A 14731-nucleotide genomic window follows, 5' to 3' on the forward strand; every position below is an offset into this window, starting at 1 on the left:
TAGGTTTAGGGGTTAATTTTAGGTTTAGCGTTTACAGCGTGCTTTTTTCTCCGCGCTGTTGTCGCGCTGTGATGACGTCAGCTACGCGGTTTCGTCGAGCGCCCTTTAGTCGAACGTGGTTTTGTGGTGGAAGCATCTAACATCCCTCAGATATCTTAGATTACAAAGTCCAAGACATATAGAGATCTAAAATCTAAAAAATTTAGACTAAAACATGGACAGTTTTAGGAAACTTAATCCTGACATAAAAAAACATTATAGCAAAGATTGATCTGAGTTTAAACCCCATATGAGAACATTTTAAAATATTTATATGAATGATTATGGATCACTTCCCTCTATGCAAAGACATTTTAATAAACCTAAAATAAATATTTTAATAGTAAAAACGTATTTCTGCGAAATCTAAAATATATTGTTTGATACACATTCTTTAACAAATATTTAAGATTGTTTTAAAGAACCGATTCAGGATATAGAAAACTATTAACAATCCATCAACATCATGCTGCAAAACAATTCAAAGCAAGCTTTCCATTGAAGATAGAGAGCAAAGTAAATGAAGAAAAAGGACCCAGAGGAGGAAAATCGAAAAAAGCTCCCACCATAAGTTAAATTAATGCTTGCCCCCAGAGGTTATGTGCATCATGTAGCAATAAATATACCATGAAGAGATGAGATTAAAAGGAAAGTTCAAAAAGTAATCAAGCCCCCAGAAGGCAGCATAGGGAGAATACGATTTAAAACACTATGGAGCTTTTGCTTAGCTGATGTAGATTTTCAGCATTCATTGCCTTTCATAGTGGAATGGACTTAAGAAAAAAAAAAACCAATATCATGGAATAAGTCCATTGAATGAAAAATATACGACAATATGAAAGATAGCTAAAGGTGGAGCTTCAGCAAGCTATTGTCTCCTGTGACTTAGAGGGAATGGCTAGAGGTAGTACCAGGGATGGGTTCCTGCCAGTTCTAACCTCTTCTATAGAAGAGGTTCCACAAATCTACTGTGCCATTTAGAACCGGTTCCAGTTCCCTCCCCCTGCCTCTCTGCACAGCATCAAGATGAAGAGCGAGAGGAGGAATTCTGGGAGTTGAAGTCCACAAGTCTTAAAGCTGTCAAGTTTGAACACCCCTGGGTTTTTTTTTCTAAAGGGTTAGTAGAGGTGCAAGGGTCTTGTAACTTGACAGCTTTAAGACTTGCACACTTCAATGGCAGAGTTCCTGAGCCAACATGACTGGAGGAGGAATTCTGGGAGTTGAAGCCCACAAGTCTTAAAGCTGTCATGTTTGAACACTCCTGGAGTTTTTTTTTCTAAAGGGTTAGGGGTGCAAGGGTCTTGTAACTTGACTGCTTTAAGACTTGCGTGCTTCAAATGCCAGAGTTTCTGAGCCAACATTTTGGTTGCTAAGCAAGAGCATTGTTAAGTGAGTTTCACCACATTTTACAAGTTGGCCACGCCCATCCAGTCACATGACTGCCAAGCCACTCCCACTCAGTAACATGGCTGGCAAGCCACTCCCACCCAGTCACTTGGCCGGCAAGCCACTCCCACAAAGCAGGCCACACCTACAGAAGAGGTTCTAAAAACTTTTGAAACCCACCACTGAGTAGTACTATATATGGAATGGCTTTGAACACTGTAGATTTGGGGAGGAACTACATATTGGCTGCAGCAGGGACTAAACTATTAGTAAACTTTGCTTCAGTGGCGGGGGGAAGGGACTGTAAATGCAACAAGAAAGTAAATAATTGGGGAAAGGAAGAGGAGGGCTTTCTCAATGATGGCACCATGGCTATTGAATTAACGTTTCAGAGGGGCTTATCTGGCATTTACATTAAACTTATTAATTAAGAGCCGAGGTGCCACAGTGGTTAAATGCAGCACTGCAGGCCACTTCAGCTGACTGCAGTTCTGCAGTTCGGCTGTTCAAATCTCACCGGCTCAGGGTTGACTCAGCCTTCCATCCTTCCGAGGTGGGTAAAATGAGGACCCGGATTGTTGTTGGGGGCAATATGCTGACTCTGTAAACCGCTTAGAGAGGGCTGAAAGCCCTATGAAGCGGTATATACCGTATATACTCGAGTATAGGCCGACCCGAATATAAGCCGAGGCACCTAATTTTACCACAAAAAACTGGAAAAGTTATTGACTCGAGTATAAGCCTAGGGTGGGAAATGCAGCAGCTACCGGTAAATTTCAAAAATAAAAATAGATACCAATAATGTTTTTGAATATTTATTTCAAAGAAAAACAGTAAACTAGCGGTGTATTCAATGAAATACTTCACTCACCTCATGATGCTGATGTCCCGCTGTGATGATGATGTCCCGTGCAGCCGCGGGAGCGATGTCCCGCCTCCTATGACACACGGCACAGTGATTCCTATCATTGGATCACTGTACCAGAGGAGGTGGGACATCGCTATGTGGCTGCTTGCCATAACAAGGAGGAGGTGGGACATCGTTGCAGAGCGGCAGGAGGGGGAGGAAGGGGAATCGTAAGACAGCCCTGCATTACATTAGAACGTGAGGAGGGGGATGGTGCGGTGCGCGCTGCGTGGCAAACTGACACAGAGGGAGGGGAAACTCACAGGGGCACTGGGCCATTCACGAGTGTCACCCAGCGGCATGGCCCCGCCCCTTTTTCTCCTCCATTTCGGGCAAATTTTTCACTGACTCGAGTATAAGCCGAGGCGGCTTTTTTCAGCCCAAAAAGTGGGCTGAAAAACTAGGCTTATACTCGAGTATATGCAGTAAGTCTAACTGCTATTGCTATTGCTATTATTGCCACACCAAGTTAAGACCATTCTGTTTTCCCCGCCATTTCCATCTATTCCAGGTTGAAACTGTTACCGTGTGTTTTTTATGCAGCGCCCATGTGCTTTATGGTGAGATATATTTTAATGGATGCATTTTTACATTCCATTCCTTTTATGAGCTGCCAGGAAAACTTGATTATGAGCAGCCTATAACATGATAAATAAGCCGAACAGCAACAGAATAGAGCAAGAGAGTAAGGGCCGCCTCTTCCCTCCATAATGTATTTATGTTCTGAAAGCATATTTTACTCCTATCTCCTTTGGGAGCTACTATTAAAACGAGAATTATAGAAATGATAAATAGTATACTATATCGCTATTCATTTGTTTTCCATTTTATGTTCTCTCTAGGTTTGGGCAGACAAAATCTCCCTTGCTTCCAAAGGACCATCCTCAGAGTTCAGTGGTGGGTTTCAAAAATTGTTTGAACCTACTCTGTGAGTGTGGCCTCCTTTGTGGGAGTGGCTTGCTGCCCATGTGACCGGATGGGAGTGGCTTGCCGCCCATGTGACCGGATATGAAGATGCCGACGACACTTGTCAGAACCACCTTAAATTACCTCCCACACAGCACTGGCTTGCATAAGAATATGATGCAAACTTGTTTTTTAAAAGGCATCTTTGGTTTGCGTTAAAACAACTTCAACACACGCCATGTTCTGATTGCACCACAAACGCAGTAGTCATCCTTACCTTTCACAGAGGCACTGAGTTTTATAAATATGAGCATGATAGTGTAGAATGATCATATCCAAGGACCAGTGGTGGGTTTCAAAAAATTTTGGAACCTCTTCTGTAGGTGTGGCCTGCTTTCCGGGTCCACTGGTGGAACCTCTTCTAACCGGTTCGGTAGATTTGACGAACCGGTTCTACCAAATAGGTGCAAACTGGTAGGAACCCACCTCTGTCAGAGTTTCACATCAGACTGAGCTCTCCTATACACAATCCATTTCATATGGCAACATCTTCACAAGCCGCATAAATAGGGAGCCTCAAATGTAGATCAGGTTCGTGTTGTGGCCCACCAGCGGCCTGTGCAGCTGGCAGCAGATTCAAACAGTGAGGAGGTTGGGGAGGAACATGGGACGGTCCTGGAGTCTGGGGAAGGCTCTGACTAGTACTCTGCGTCAGATGCAGAGATGGGGCCAGGGCCACCTGACAGTTATCAGCTGCCCTCTGAGTCAGACATCAGTGAGGCAGACGAACAGCTGAAGCCTATTCCAACTGTGCGCATGCGCAGAGTTTCCAGACAAAGGGAACAGCTAAGGAACAAGGGCCGACTTGGGAGTAAAGCCACAGGTGGATGGTGAATGGCCCCTCCCATAGGGAATAAAAGAGGAGCGAAAGGGGAGGGGTGTTTGCAGGAGACAATTAGTTCATTCCTGCATTCTTGCCAAGTATTGCGGCGTCTGAAAGATATCAGCCTGGCCACTCTCCAAACCTGATAAAGGTCGGTCATTGTGAACTATCTTGAAAGACTGTGGGAGAGGAAAGACTTTGCTGGAGAGGAATTCACTGTAAATTAAATAAAAGGGGTTTATCGGGACGAGGATTCGGCTTTGTGCTGCTGGGGAAGCCTAGGTCAGAATACAAGTAAGATTTTTCCTGTTTATTTTTTTGGGGGGAAATGAATGGAGAACTCAAACAGATTCCTTTGGCCTCTCTTGATGTGCTGCTGAATTCAGAATCTTGCAGGGCAAATGTATTTGGTAGGTTTTCCAGAACCAGATGGTATGCAACAAGATATTTGTTTTGGAGAGGAATTCACTGTAATTTAAATAAAAAGGGTTTATCGAGACGAGGACTTGGCCTCCTGCTGCTGGGGAAACCTAGATCAGAACAGTTCATTCTGCTGTTCTCTGATATGCTACACATGGGCTGGAATTATTACAGCTCTCTGTATGGCCTAAGAATATAGATAACCAGCAACATGTCCCTCATTCCACCCTTTCTCCTTGTATAAGACCTAAAACCATGGGAAAATCAACTGCAATTCTCCAGCAAACATACCAGATTGAATCTCTTGTGAGTTTGGAATCCACTTTTCCATATTCATCCACAAACACATCCATCTGTAAGTTGGCATCATTATCATGAGCTGAAGAATAGTTAGTGATGACTCTTCCAGGAATTCCTAGACACCTCAAAACTGTACAAATAAAAAAAAACACCAAGTGTTTAAAACAATGTGACATTACAGGTTAAGCTGAAATTATATATAATCTGTTCCAATTTCCCAACATGGTACCCTACGAGTTGTTTTGGGACAACTCAATACTTCTCAACAAGTTTTTGGAACTATAGTGCAACGTTCACATTAAAACCAAAGCCAGATTGGTGTCGTGGTTAAGGCATCAGGCTAGAAACCAGGAGATTATGAATGCCAGTCCTGCCTAGGCATAAAACCAGCTGGCTCATCTTGGGCCAATTACTTTCTCGCAGCCCTAGCAAGCAGAGAGTGGCAAACCATTTCCGAAAAACCTTGTCAAGAAAACTGCAAGAACTTCCCCAGGCAGGCTCTGAGAATCGGATATGACTGAATGAAGGAAAAAGAAAGAAGAACCAGGGCAGCTGGCAGAAAACGTTAATTCATTATCTGGTGTAGTCCACCTCACTATCTCTACAGTATTGTACATGTCTATTGGCCTGCTGCCAATTACCTCCCATAGACCCGTTAGATCGCACAGGGTCGGCCTCCTCCGGGTTCCGTCTACCAGCCAATGCCATCTGGCTACTACCCGGGGGAGGGCCTTCTCTGTAGCAGCTCCGGCCCTTTGGAATGAACTCCCCGTGGAGATTCGGACCCTCACCCCTCTCCAGGCCTTCCGGAAAGCTGTCAAAACCTGGCTGTGCCGGCAGGCCTGGGGTCGATGAGTTCCCCTCCCCTCTCAACTTGTATGGCTGTATGACTCTTGTGTATTTTAATTACGTGTACTGTGTTTGTATCCCCTTTTCCCCTTTTGAGTTGTTCGCCGCCCTGAGTCCCTCCCGGAGAAGGGCGGCATACAAATAAACTAAATCTTAAATCTTATTTGCAAGGACTATTGTTTGAGCTGCATTTTTATGCCACGTTTTCATCAAAGAATGATGCTCAGAGCAATGTACATTAGATCCTTATTAGCAGTGTTAGACTTGGGACTAACTGTAGATATCCAAGGCTTGGCTGGCCCCATAGGAATATGTACTGCATTTGATAGTCTCTTCTTTGGGGCTCTTTGCTGGTTTATAGAGGAGCCAGTGGAGTGAGTCAGTTTCCCAACCTTGTACTTGTGTAAACTGATTGGCAGGAGACATAAGGTTTCCGGCAAACTTCTTTCCAGAGCTCTGCTAACAGGAATTAGGAGCCCTCAATTATATTCCCAAAGCATCCATTTCATTTGCATGCTATATTTTTTTGTTTTAATTGTCAACTGCATCTACATCTTGAGGGGTGAAACAGATAATACGTTAGCTGTCCTTAACAGGCTTACAGATATGACCTACTGCTAATTTAAAGGGAAACGGGGAAGGAAGTCTGATGAAATAGCTGCCACACTACGGCGTGTGATACCGAAACCACACTGGGGCTCCTTAAAAAGCCTGCTAAGACCTTTGAGATTTGTTTTTGACAACCCTGCAGTAATTCATCTTTTGTAGCCTATGATGGCTACAGTGCTTCATGAAGAAGAGTAACACTGCACATTTATTTTAATGGTTTGATGACAAATTACCTGGATCCATCTACTAGCCCATGCGCTTATTGATTATGCTTAATACAAATGCCTTCCAACACTTCGAGCACACAAGCCCTCGGGGCTCATTGGAAATAATTCAGCTGACAAGTTCAAGATGAATAGTTTTGCTCTTTCTTTTTTGGGATGCTTTAGCATATTTAACAGATGACTGTCCCCAATTTTTCAATATGGTAACCTTGGAAAGCTAAATAATTGAACTGGGGAAATGTCACATGCTTTAAAGAACCAAAAACTTAAACCAGAACTCATTGATGTTGGATTGGCTATCTAACCTGATGCTCCTCGGGTGCATTGTGACCCCAATTTCCAGAAATCCCCTTTTGCAAAGATCATGGCTGATTGAGAACCTTGGAATTTGAGGACATAACACATCTGGACAGCAGAAAAGCTAATGGGTGCCACCAAACTTATATAAAGTTTGCACTTTTCTATTTTCTGCAATCAAGTTACATGTCTTCAGCTTCCATGTTTTCAACATTCTGCCTACCTCTTTAAAATATTTGTTTGCTCTTAGGCTCAGTGCCTAACAACGGGAAAGAGGTAAGAATCATGGCCTTTTTATTTGGTGGATTTACATGCTTCAATTTTTGAAGTCCCTGTTCTATGGAAATGGAAAGATGAATATATTGTATACCAGTCTTTCCCAGCCAATGAAAGTCCTGGCTGGAAACGCACACTGAAATCCAATATATATATAATAAGCAGTAACAGGTAGGAAAGGATTATTTAAGGCAAAGCAATTTTTCTTCCAGACGTATCAAAGTAATTAGCATCTTCTTTTCTTACTTTCCAAAACACTTCATATAACGGTAGAAAAGTAAACAGAGTGGGATTGTTTTAAGAAACTTAAAATTGTTTAAAATCCATATTTGAACACATGGCTGGATTGTTATCTAAAAATATTTATGCAAATCCATTGAGAATGCCAATGGGAGTGTGTGTCTCCCCACTGAATTAAATGGACTAATTCTTCATTTGACAATTGCACAATTTCACTGCAGAAGATTATTAGAGTATTATAGATTAGTTTTCATATGCAACTACAGGGGAGGGCACATTAGTCATATATATGTATATATAGTTATCTGGCAGCATCTATGAATACTGGCAAGAATACAATACAAGGGATACATATGCAGGCTGGAATTTTGCCAGCTGAGATAAAAACCAAGTGGGTTTGTTTTTACTATATGTATCTTCCACATGAGAATAAATATATATACACACACATATATACATATACAAAAATGTACATTCCAACATCTTCACTTTCAAAGATAAGTTGATGTCTGAAATCATTAGGTCTCTGTCATATCACTTTACAGAAACAAAGACAAAGATTTCCAGATTTTACCTCCTGAATTAGAATCAATAGTTTACACATATTTATTCCGCAGGTAAAACTTCAATAGATTCAAATTCAAATTCAAGAATACAGCTGGAAGGTACCTTTGAGGTCTTCTAGTCCAACCCCCTGCTCAAGCAGGAGACCCTATACGATTTCAGACAATTGGTTGTCCAATCTTGAGAGACCGCCTGCTGCCAATTACCTCCCAAAGACCCGTCAGATCTCACAGGGTCGGCCTCCTCCGGGTTCCGTCCACCAGCCAATGCCATCTGGCTACTACCCAGGGGAGGGCCTTCTCTGTAGCAGCTCCGGCCCTTTGGAATGAACTCCCCACGGAGATCCGGACCCTCACCTCTCTCCAGGCCTTCCGGAAAGCCATTTTGGGGACGTTTGCAGAGTGCAAAAACTCCCCCCCCCTTTTGGAAAGCTCTTTAACTGATTAATGAGAATTGCATTGATCAAGTGCTGTGCCAGTGGAAACAAAGTCTTAGGTGCTGCAGATTGTCAGCCATTTCCTTCTCCAGCACATGGATAAATGCAGCTGGAAACATCTACCTACCTACCTACCTACCTACCTACCTACCTACCTACCTACCATCTCTCTCCCTACCTACCTACTGTATTTCTCTCTGTGTATGTGTGTGTCTCTCTATCCCTCTATCTATCTACCTACCTACTCTCTCTCTCTCCCTAACTACCTATTGTATTTCTCTCTCTCTCCCCGCCCTCTATCTACTTACGTACCTACCTACTCTCTCCCTCTCCCTACCTATCTACTGCATTTCTCTCTCTCTCTTTCTCTCTCTCTCTCCCTCCATCTACCTATGTACCTACCTACCTACTCTCCCTCTCTCTCCCTGCCTATCTATTGTATTTCTCTCTTTCCCTTTATCTACCTACCTACCTACCTACCTACCTACCTACCTACCTACCTACTCTTTCTCTCTTCCTACCTATCTACTGTATTTTTCTCTCTCTCTCTATTTCTCTCTCTCTCTCTATCCCTTTACCTACCTACCTACCTACCTACCTACCTACCAGGGGTGGGTTTCTCACCCCGTTCCAACCATGGTGGAACGGGGCTGGCGGCGTCCTCGTGCACGTGCGCGATGCACGCAAGCGTACTAGCGTCTGCGCGATGCTCCAGCTGCTCCTGGATGATCGCGCAGGCGCTGTATGCGTCCTGCGCATGCGTGGAAGCGCAGAATTCATCAAAAATGGGTAAGGACCGCAGGCAGGCGGGCGCGCCCTTCGCTGTTCCCAGAAGTTACTTACTTCCGGGTTTGGCGACCAACCGGTTCGCAGGGACCGCCGCAAACCGGTTGAAACCCACCCCTGCTACCTACCTACCTCACTACTCTCTCTCCCTACCTACCTACTGTATTTCTCTCTCTTTCTCTCCCTCTCTATCCCTCTATCTACCTACCTACTTTTTAAAAAATTTGCCTCTTCAAAACCTTGGTGCGTCTTATACTCCGAAAAATACAGTAAGAGCTGTGGTGGCGCAGTGGTTACAATGCAGTACTGCAGGCTACTTCTGCTGCCTGCCGGCTGCCTGCAATTTGGCAGTTCAAATCTCACCAGGCTCAAGGTTGACTCAGCCTTCCAAACTTCTGAGGTCAGTAAAAGGAGGACCCAGATTGTTGGGGACAATATGCTGGCTCTGTAAACTGCTCAGAGAGGGCTGTAAAGCAGTATACAAGCACTGTCAAGTGGTATATAAGCCTAAATGCTATTACTATTACGGTGCTTTCTGTGTGTCAAAAGTTCAATTCTCTCTCCTGCACGGGAGTTCCCTATATAAAATTTATAAAATGCACTTCCTCTGTGTTTAGGAAATTTGTAAAGAAATATTTTCCTGCTGGACTTTCAATTCTTTATTTTAAGGTGCTTTTATACTTTTTGTATTTTAAATCAATGGTAAGCAGCTATTGGTACATATTTGAGCAGAGACCAATCCATTAATAAAGCATAAAATGTACTTATGTTGAAGTAACTTGGAAAGCATGGGAAAATGGAGTTCTGATAGGTAGGAATGAAGACATGTACAATAGGACAAACTATTGGGAAAAGAAAAGTAGAAATAGGGCTAGTGTTTTTCTTGTGGGGGGGGGGTTAATCCAAGCTTAGCATGCACTACAATACTAGTAGTATAATGTATATTAACTAAATTAATCTTTAACAGGCATAAGGAACTTGTAAACCCTACGAATTATGACTTCCATCATCCCCTGTCATTAGCATATTTCTGAAACTGCCAGAAGTTACAGTTCAGCAACATCTAGAACATGTCAAATCAGAGGTGAGTTCCTACCAGTTCGCACCTATTTGGTAGAACCGGTTCGTCAAATCTACCGAACCGGTTAGAAGAGGTTCCACCAGTGGACCCGGAAAGCAGGCCACACCTACAGAAGAGGTTCCAAAATTTTTTTGAAACCCACCACTGACTTGCATGCTTCAATGCCAGAGTTTCTGAGCCAACATGACTGGAGGAGGAATTCTGGGAGTTGAAGTCCACAAGTCTTAAAGGTGTCAGGTTTGAAGACCCCTAGTTTTTTTTTCTAAAGAGTTAGGGATGCAAGGATCTTGTAACTTGACAGCTTTAAGACCTGCAGGCTTCAATGCCAGAGTTTCTGAATAGCTACTTGGACCGATCTAAGTACTAATTCATAATTTCATATCCGGTCACATGGGCAGCAAGCCACTCCCATCCGGTCACATGGGCGGCAAGCCACTCCCACAAAGGAGGCCACACCCACAGAGTAGGTTCGAACAATTTTTGAAACCCACCACTGTGCCAGATCCTCAGCTCTGTTCTATATAAACCTTGTTATATTTTAAAAAGATATTTATTATACTCTTGGTACTACATGCACATTAATACTGTATATACTCGAGTATAAGCCTAGTTTTTCAGCCCACTTTTTGGGCTGAAAAAAGCCGCCTCGGCTTATACTCGAGTCAGTGAAAAATTTGCCCGAAATGGAGGAGAAAAAGGGGCGGGGCCATGCCGCTGGGTGACACTCGTGAATGGCCCAGTGCCCCTGTGAGTTTCCCCTCCCTCTGTGTCAGTTTGCCGCGCAGCGCGCACCGCACCATCCCCCCTCCTCACGTTCTAATGTAATGCAGGGCTGTCTTACGATTCCCCTTCCTCCCCCTCCTGCCGCTCTGCAACGATGTCCCACCTCCTCCTTGTTATGGCAAGCAGCCACATAGCGATGTCCCACCTCCTCTGGTACAGTGATCCAATGATAGGAATCACTGTGCCGTGTGTCATAGGAGGCGGGACATCGCTCCCGCGGCTGCACGGGACATCATCATCACAGCGGGACATCAGCATCATGAGGTGAGTGAAGTATTTCATTGAATACACCGCTAGTTTACTGTTTTTCTTTGAAATAAATATTCAAAAACATTATTGGTATCTATTTTTATTTTTGAAATTTACCGGTAGCTGCTGCATTTCCCACCCTAGGCTTATACTCGAGTCAATAACTTTTCCAGTTTTTTGTGGTAAAATTAGGTGCCTCGGCTTATATTCGGGTTGGCCTATACTCGAGTATATACGGTAATATGAAATATCAAAAGTTGCTGGGGAGGAATCTCTTCTTCGGAAAGGACATCAGTGTATTAATAATATCATTCTTTGTTGCGTATTACTTACAGGTGTTGAAAACGCCAGCAAAGACCCAGCACTGCCCGTATCGCACTGGCTCCTTACTACTATAATACTCCAATAGAATATCTACACTTCCTGTCCAGGATGAGGGTGGTACTCCATATTCATAAATATTGTCCCAACACCCACGTATCACACCATTATCATCTTGAGAATTGATCTGAAGAAAAAAAAAAGAATAAATTGAGTAATTGCTGATGTCAATCTCCATACAGAGCAAAATTACTTAACTTTTGCCAATTATAAGTTACTGTAAAATACCAGAGTAATGTTAAGATAATTATCTTAAGAAAACAAAAAAGATACAAAGATGATGCAAAAAGGAAAGTTAGATTACATGTTTATTTTGATGTTGGGAATAGAGAAGTAATGGTGAGAGAGATTGAACTGACCCAAAAAACTAAGAATAGAGTCTTGACAATTGAATCTGAAAGAAAACTTAGTCTTAAAACATTAAGTATTATGCAGCTACAAATAATTTAACAACCGGTTCTCTGTCCTAATGACCAGGTGGGTAGGCAGGGCTTGATGGTCATGTGACCATGTGGGTGTGGCCAACTCAACATTACTCAGGTCGATGGGCGCTTCGCCTTAGCTGTTACAATGTAATCAGGGTTAACCGGAGAGGCAGTTTCTGTAAGCAGGGCAATAAAGATGAGGCTAGAAGCAACACCAGAATGTCTCCTTCCTGCCTTCCTTACAGGATTAGCCCTGTAAAGTGGAAAAAAACCAAAATGAGATTTCTTCCAACAACTGGTTCTCCGAACTGCTTAGAAAGTAAACAACAATTTCTCCCGAATAGGTGCAAACTGGCTGAATCCCACCACTGATTCAACTCTGCTAAGTGACTGTGGGTACATGGTTCTTCACATACTAATGATTGTCCTGGTTTATGTTTCAAGCACATAGACAGTTGTCAGCATTTGCTCAGTGATGAGCACACAAACATTAGGCAAGCAAAGGAGCATAGAATTTTGGACCTCCTGATTCTTCAGGCCTTTAAATGATCTTTAAAACCTTGGAGGTTACCTCAAGTGGTACGAGCATGCCCATTTGATGTGCATAGTTTGTCTTGGATATCAGTGATGGGATTCAGCCAGTTCGCACCTATTCAGGAGAACCGGTTGTTAATTTTCTAAGCAGTTGGGAGAACTGGTTGTTGGAAGAAAATCTCATTTTGTTTTTTTCCCACTTTACAGGGCTAATCCTGTAAGGAAGGCAGAAAGGAAACATTCTGGTGTTGTTTCTAGCCTCATCTTTATTGCCCTGCTTACAGAAACTGCCTCTCCGGTTAACCCTTATTACATTGTAACCTCTAAGGCAAAGAGCCCATCAACCTGAGTGTTGAGCTGGCCACGCCCGCTAGTCACATGACCACCGAGCCCCTCCTACCCAGATGGTCATTAGGGCAGAGAGCCGGTTGTTCAATTATTTGAATCCCGCCACTGTTGGATATGGTATGCTACCCCTCATGTTTAGACTCATTTATATTTTAATTGGATTTTCACTGAATGATATCCAGAGTCAACTTGGCTTTGACAGCTTTAGAAATCCCCACCACCACCAAAATAATAAACGTGCCAAAGCCATTTAATTCTGAAAGTTCTAATTGTGTAATAGGAAATATGATATCCCACAGCATCTTTCCCCAGTCTGGTGTGCTGGATGGTGGCCTAAAGGTGGAGCTCTTGCCTCATCATCAGGAGATTGTGAGTTCGATCCTAGGTAGAGGCAGATGTCGGGACCCCTGCTTGGGCAGGGGGTTGGACTCGATGATCTGCAATGGTCCCTTCCAACTCTGTTAATCTGTTACTTACGATTCCCCAAATTGTCAAGTAACATGGTAAAAAAAAAATCCTGCTGTTAGGGATTTTGAGATTTAGAATCGCCATATACTTGGAAAGCAATGAGTGAAAGGATAATCTATGCGTGGATTATAAAACATCTTTTTTCTGTCTGATCTAATGCTTTAGAAAGACCATGCAATAACTTCAGTGACTCTGTTATGTTTAAGACCACAAGCTATAATTCTGCCTTCCAGGCTGTGTTGCCCATAAGTTCAAGGCATAACTGCTAGTGTAAATTCACCTCAATTTCTCTTGACAAGCTTGAGCGTACAATATATATATATATATAAGGTCATAAAATTTAAACAAACATGAATGGGGATATTCCTACATAATAATTCCTACATTATACACCGAGCTTCAATTTTGTGAGGGGCTTCATATCACATCAAAATGGTTCTGCAACTCAGGTCCAAATCTACAATATTTCAGAAAACAAGTATTTCTAGAACAAGAGTATTTTACAACAAAAAGAGGGGGAAAAAAGGTCATCTAACTCATATTTGTTCCAATGTATTCCCCCACAATCTCACCTATTTCAGCCTATGTTTTCCAAGCTAAGGGGTGAGTTAAAAGGAAATAACTAGGTCCATTGTGGGTTGCTCATCACGAAAAACAAGTTTTTGCTGGAGGTGAGGCTTCGTGAAGTCACAGTTTTGCTGACTAATGATTCAGTGGATAGCTATTAGTGAGCTATGCATTTCCTCCCAGCAATTTGAACCAAATCAGGGGATGTAATGCAGAAAAAGCTTCCTTGCTTTCTATCGCTTTCTCCTTTACTTGTAATTATGTTAATACTGAGCTGCTACATTCTTGTCCAAATAAATCATGACTCTCATTGAAAAGCTTTTGGCTGGATTAACTACTAGTTTCTAATTAGAAAATCGACGTACTGTGAACCCCGAAGTTGGATGAGATAAGTATTTAGCAGGTCTAATGGGTTTAGGTAAAGACCCTTGGCTGTCTTGAAAAATAGGGCAACATAGGACATGAAAAAGGTGGCATTTTTATATTACCAATTTTTGTCATATACTCCAAAACCTACAATGTTGCTACCAAAAATCATAAACTTGGAAGATAAGACGAAAGCTGGATTAAAACTTTCATCATTATACTTATATAGACATTATACAGAGCCGAGGTGGCGCAGTGGTTAGAGTGCAGCACTGCAGGCTACTTCAGTTCGGCTGTTCAAATCTCACCGGCTCAGGGTTGACTCAGCCTTCCATCCTTCCGAGGTGGGTAAAATGAGGACCCGGATTGTTGGGGGCAATATGCTGACTCTGTAAACCATTTAGAGA

General features: G+C 42.8%; 1 protein-coding gene across 1 annotated transcript in view; it reads right to left on the bottom strand.

Annotated features, from left to right (window-relative positions):
* Positions 1-14731, bottom strand: part of F13A1 (coagulation factor XIII A chain) — a 118174-nt gene that overhangs the window by 50597 nt on the left and 52846 nt on the right. The window contains exons 7-8 of the mRNA XM_032223488.1: positions 11569-11743; positions 4833-4971 (exon numbers count right to left, since the gene is read on the bottom strand). Of these exons, the coding sequence (XP_032079379.1) occupies positions 4833-4971; positions 11569-11743 (314 nt within the window). The remainder of the gene's footprint in view (positions 1-4832; positions 4972-11568; positions 11744-14731) is intronic.

Source organism: Thamnophis elegans, chromosome 8 (genome assembly GCF_009769535.1).
Source record: "Thamnophis elegans isolate rThaEle1 chromosome 8, rThaEle1.pri, whole genome shotgun sequence".
NCBI lineage: Eukaryota > Metazoa > Chordata > Lepidosauria > Squamata > Colubridae > Thamnophis > Thamnophis elegans.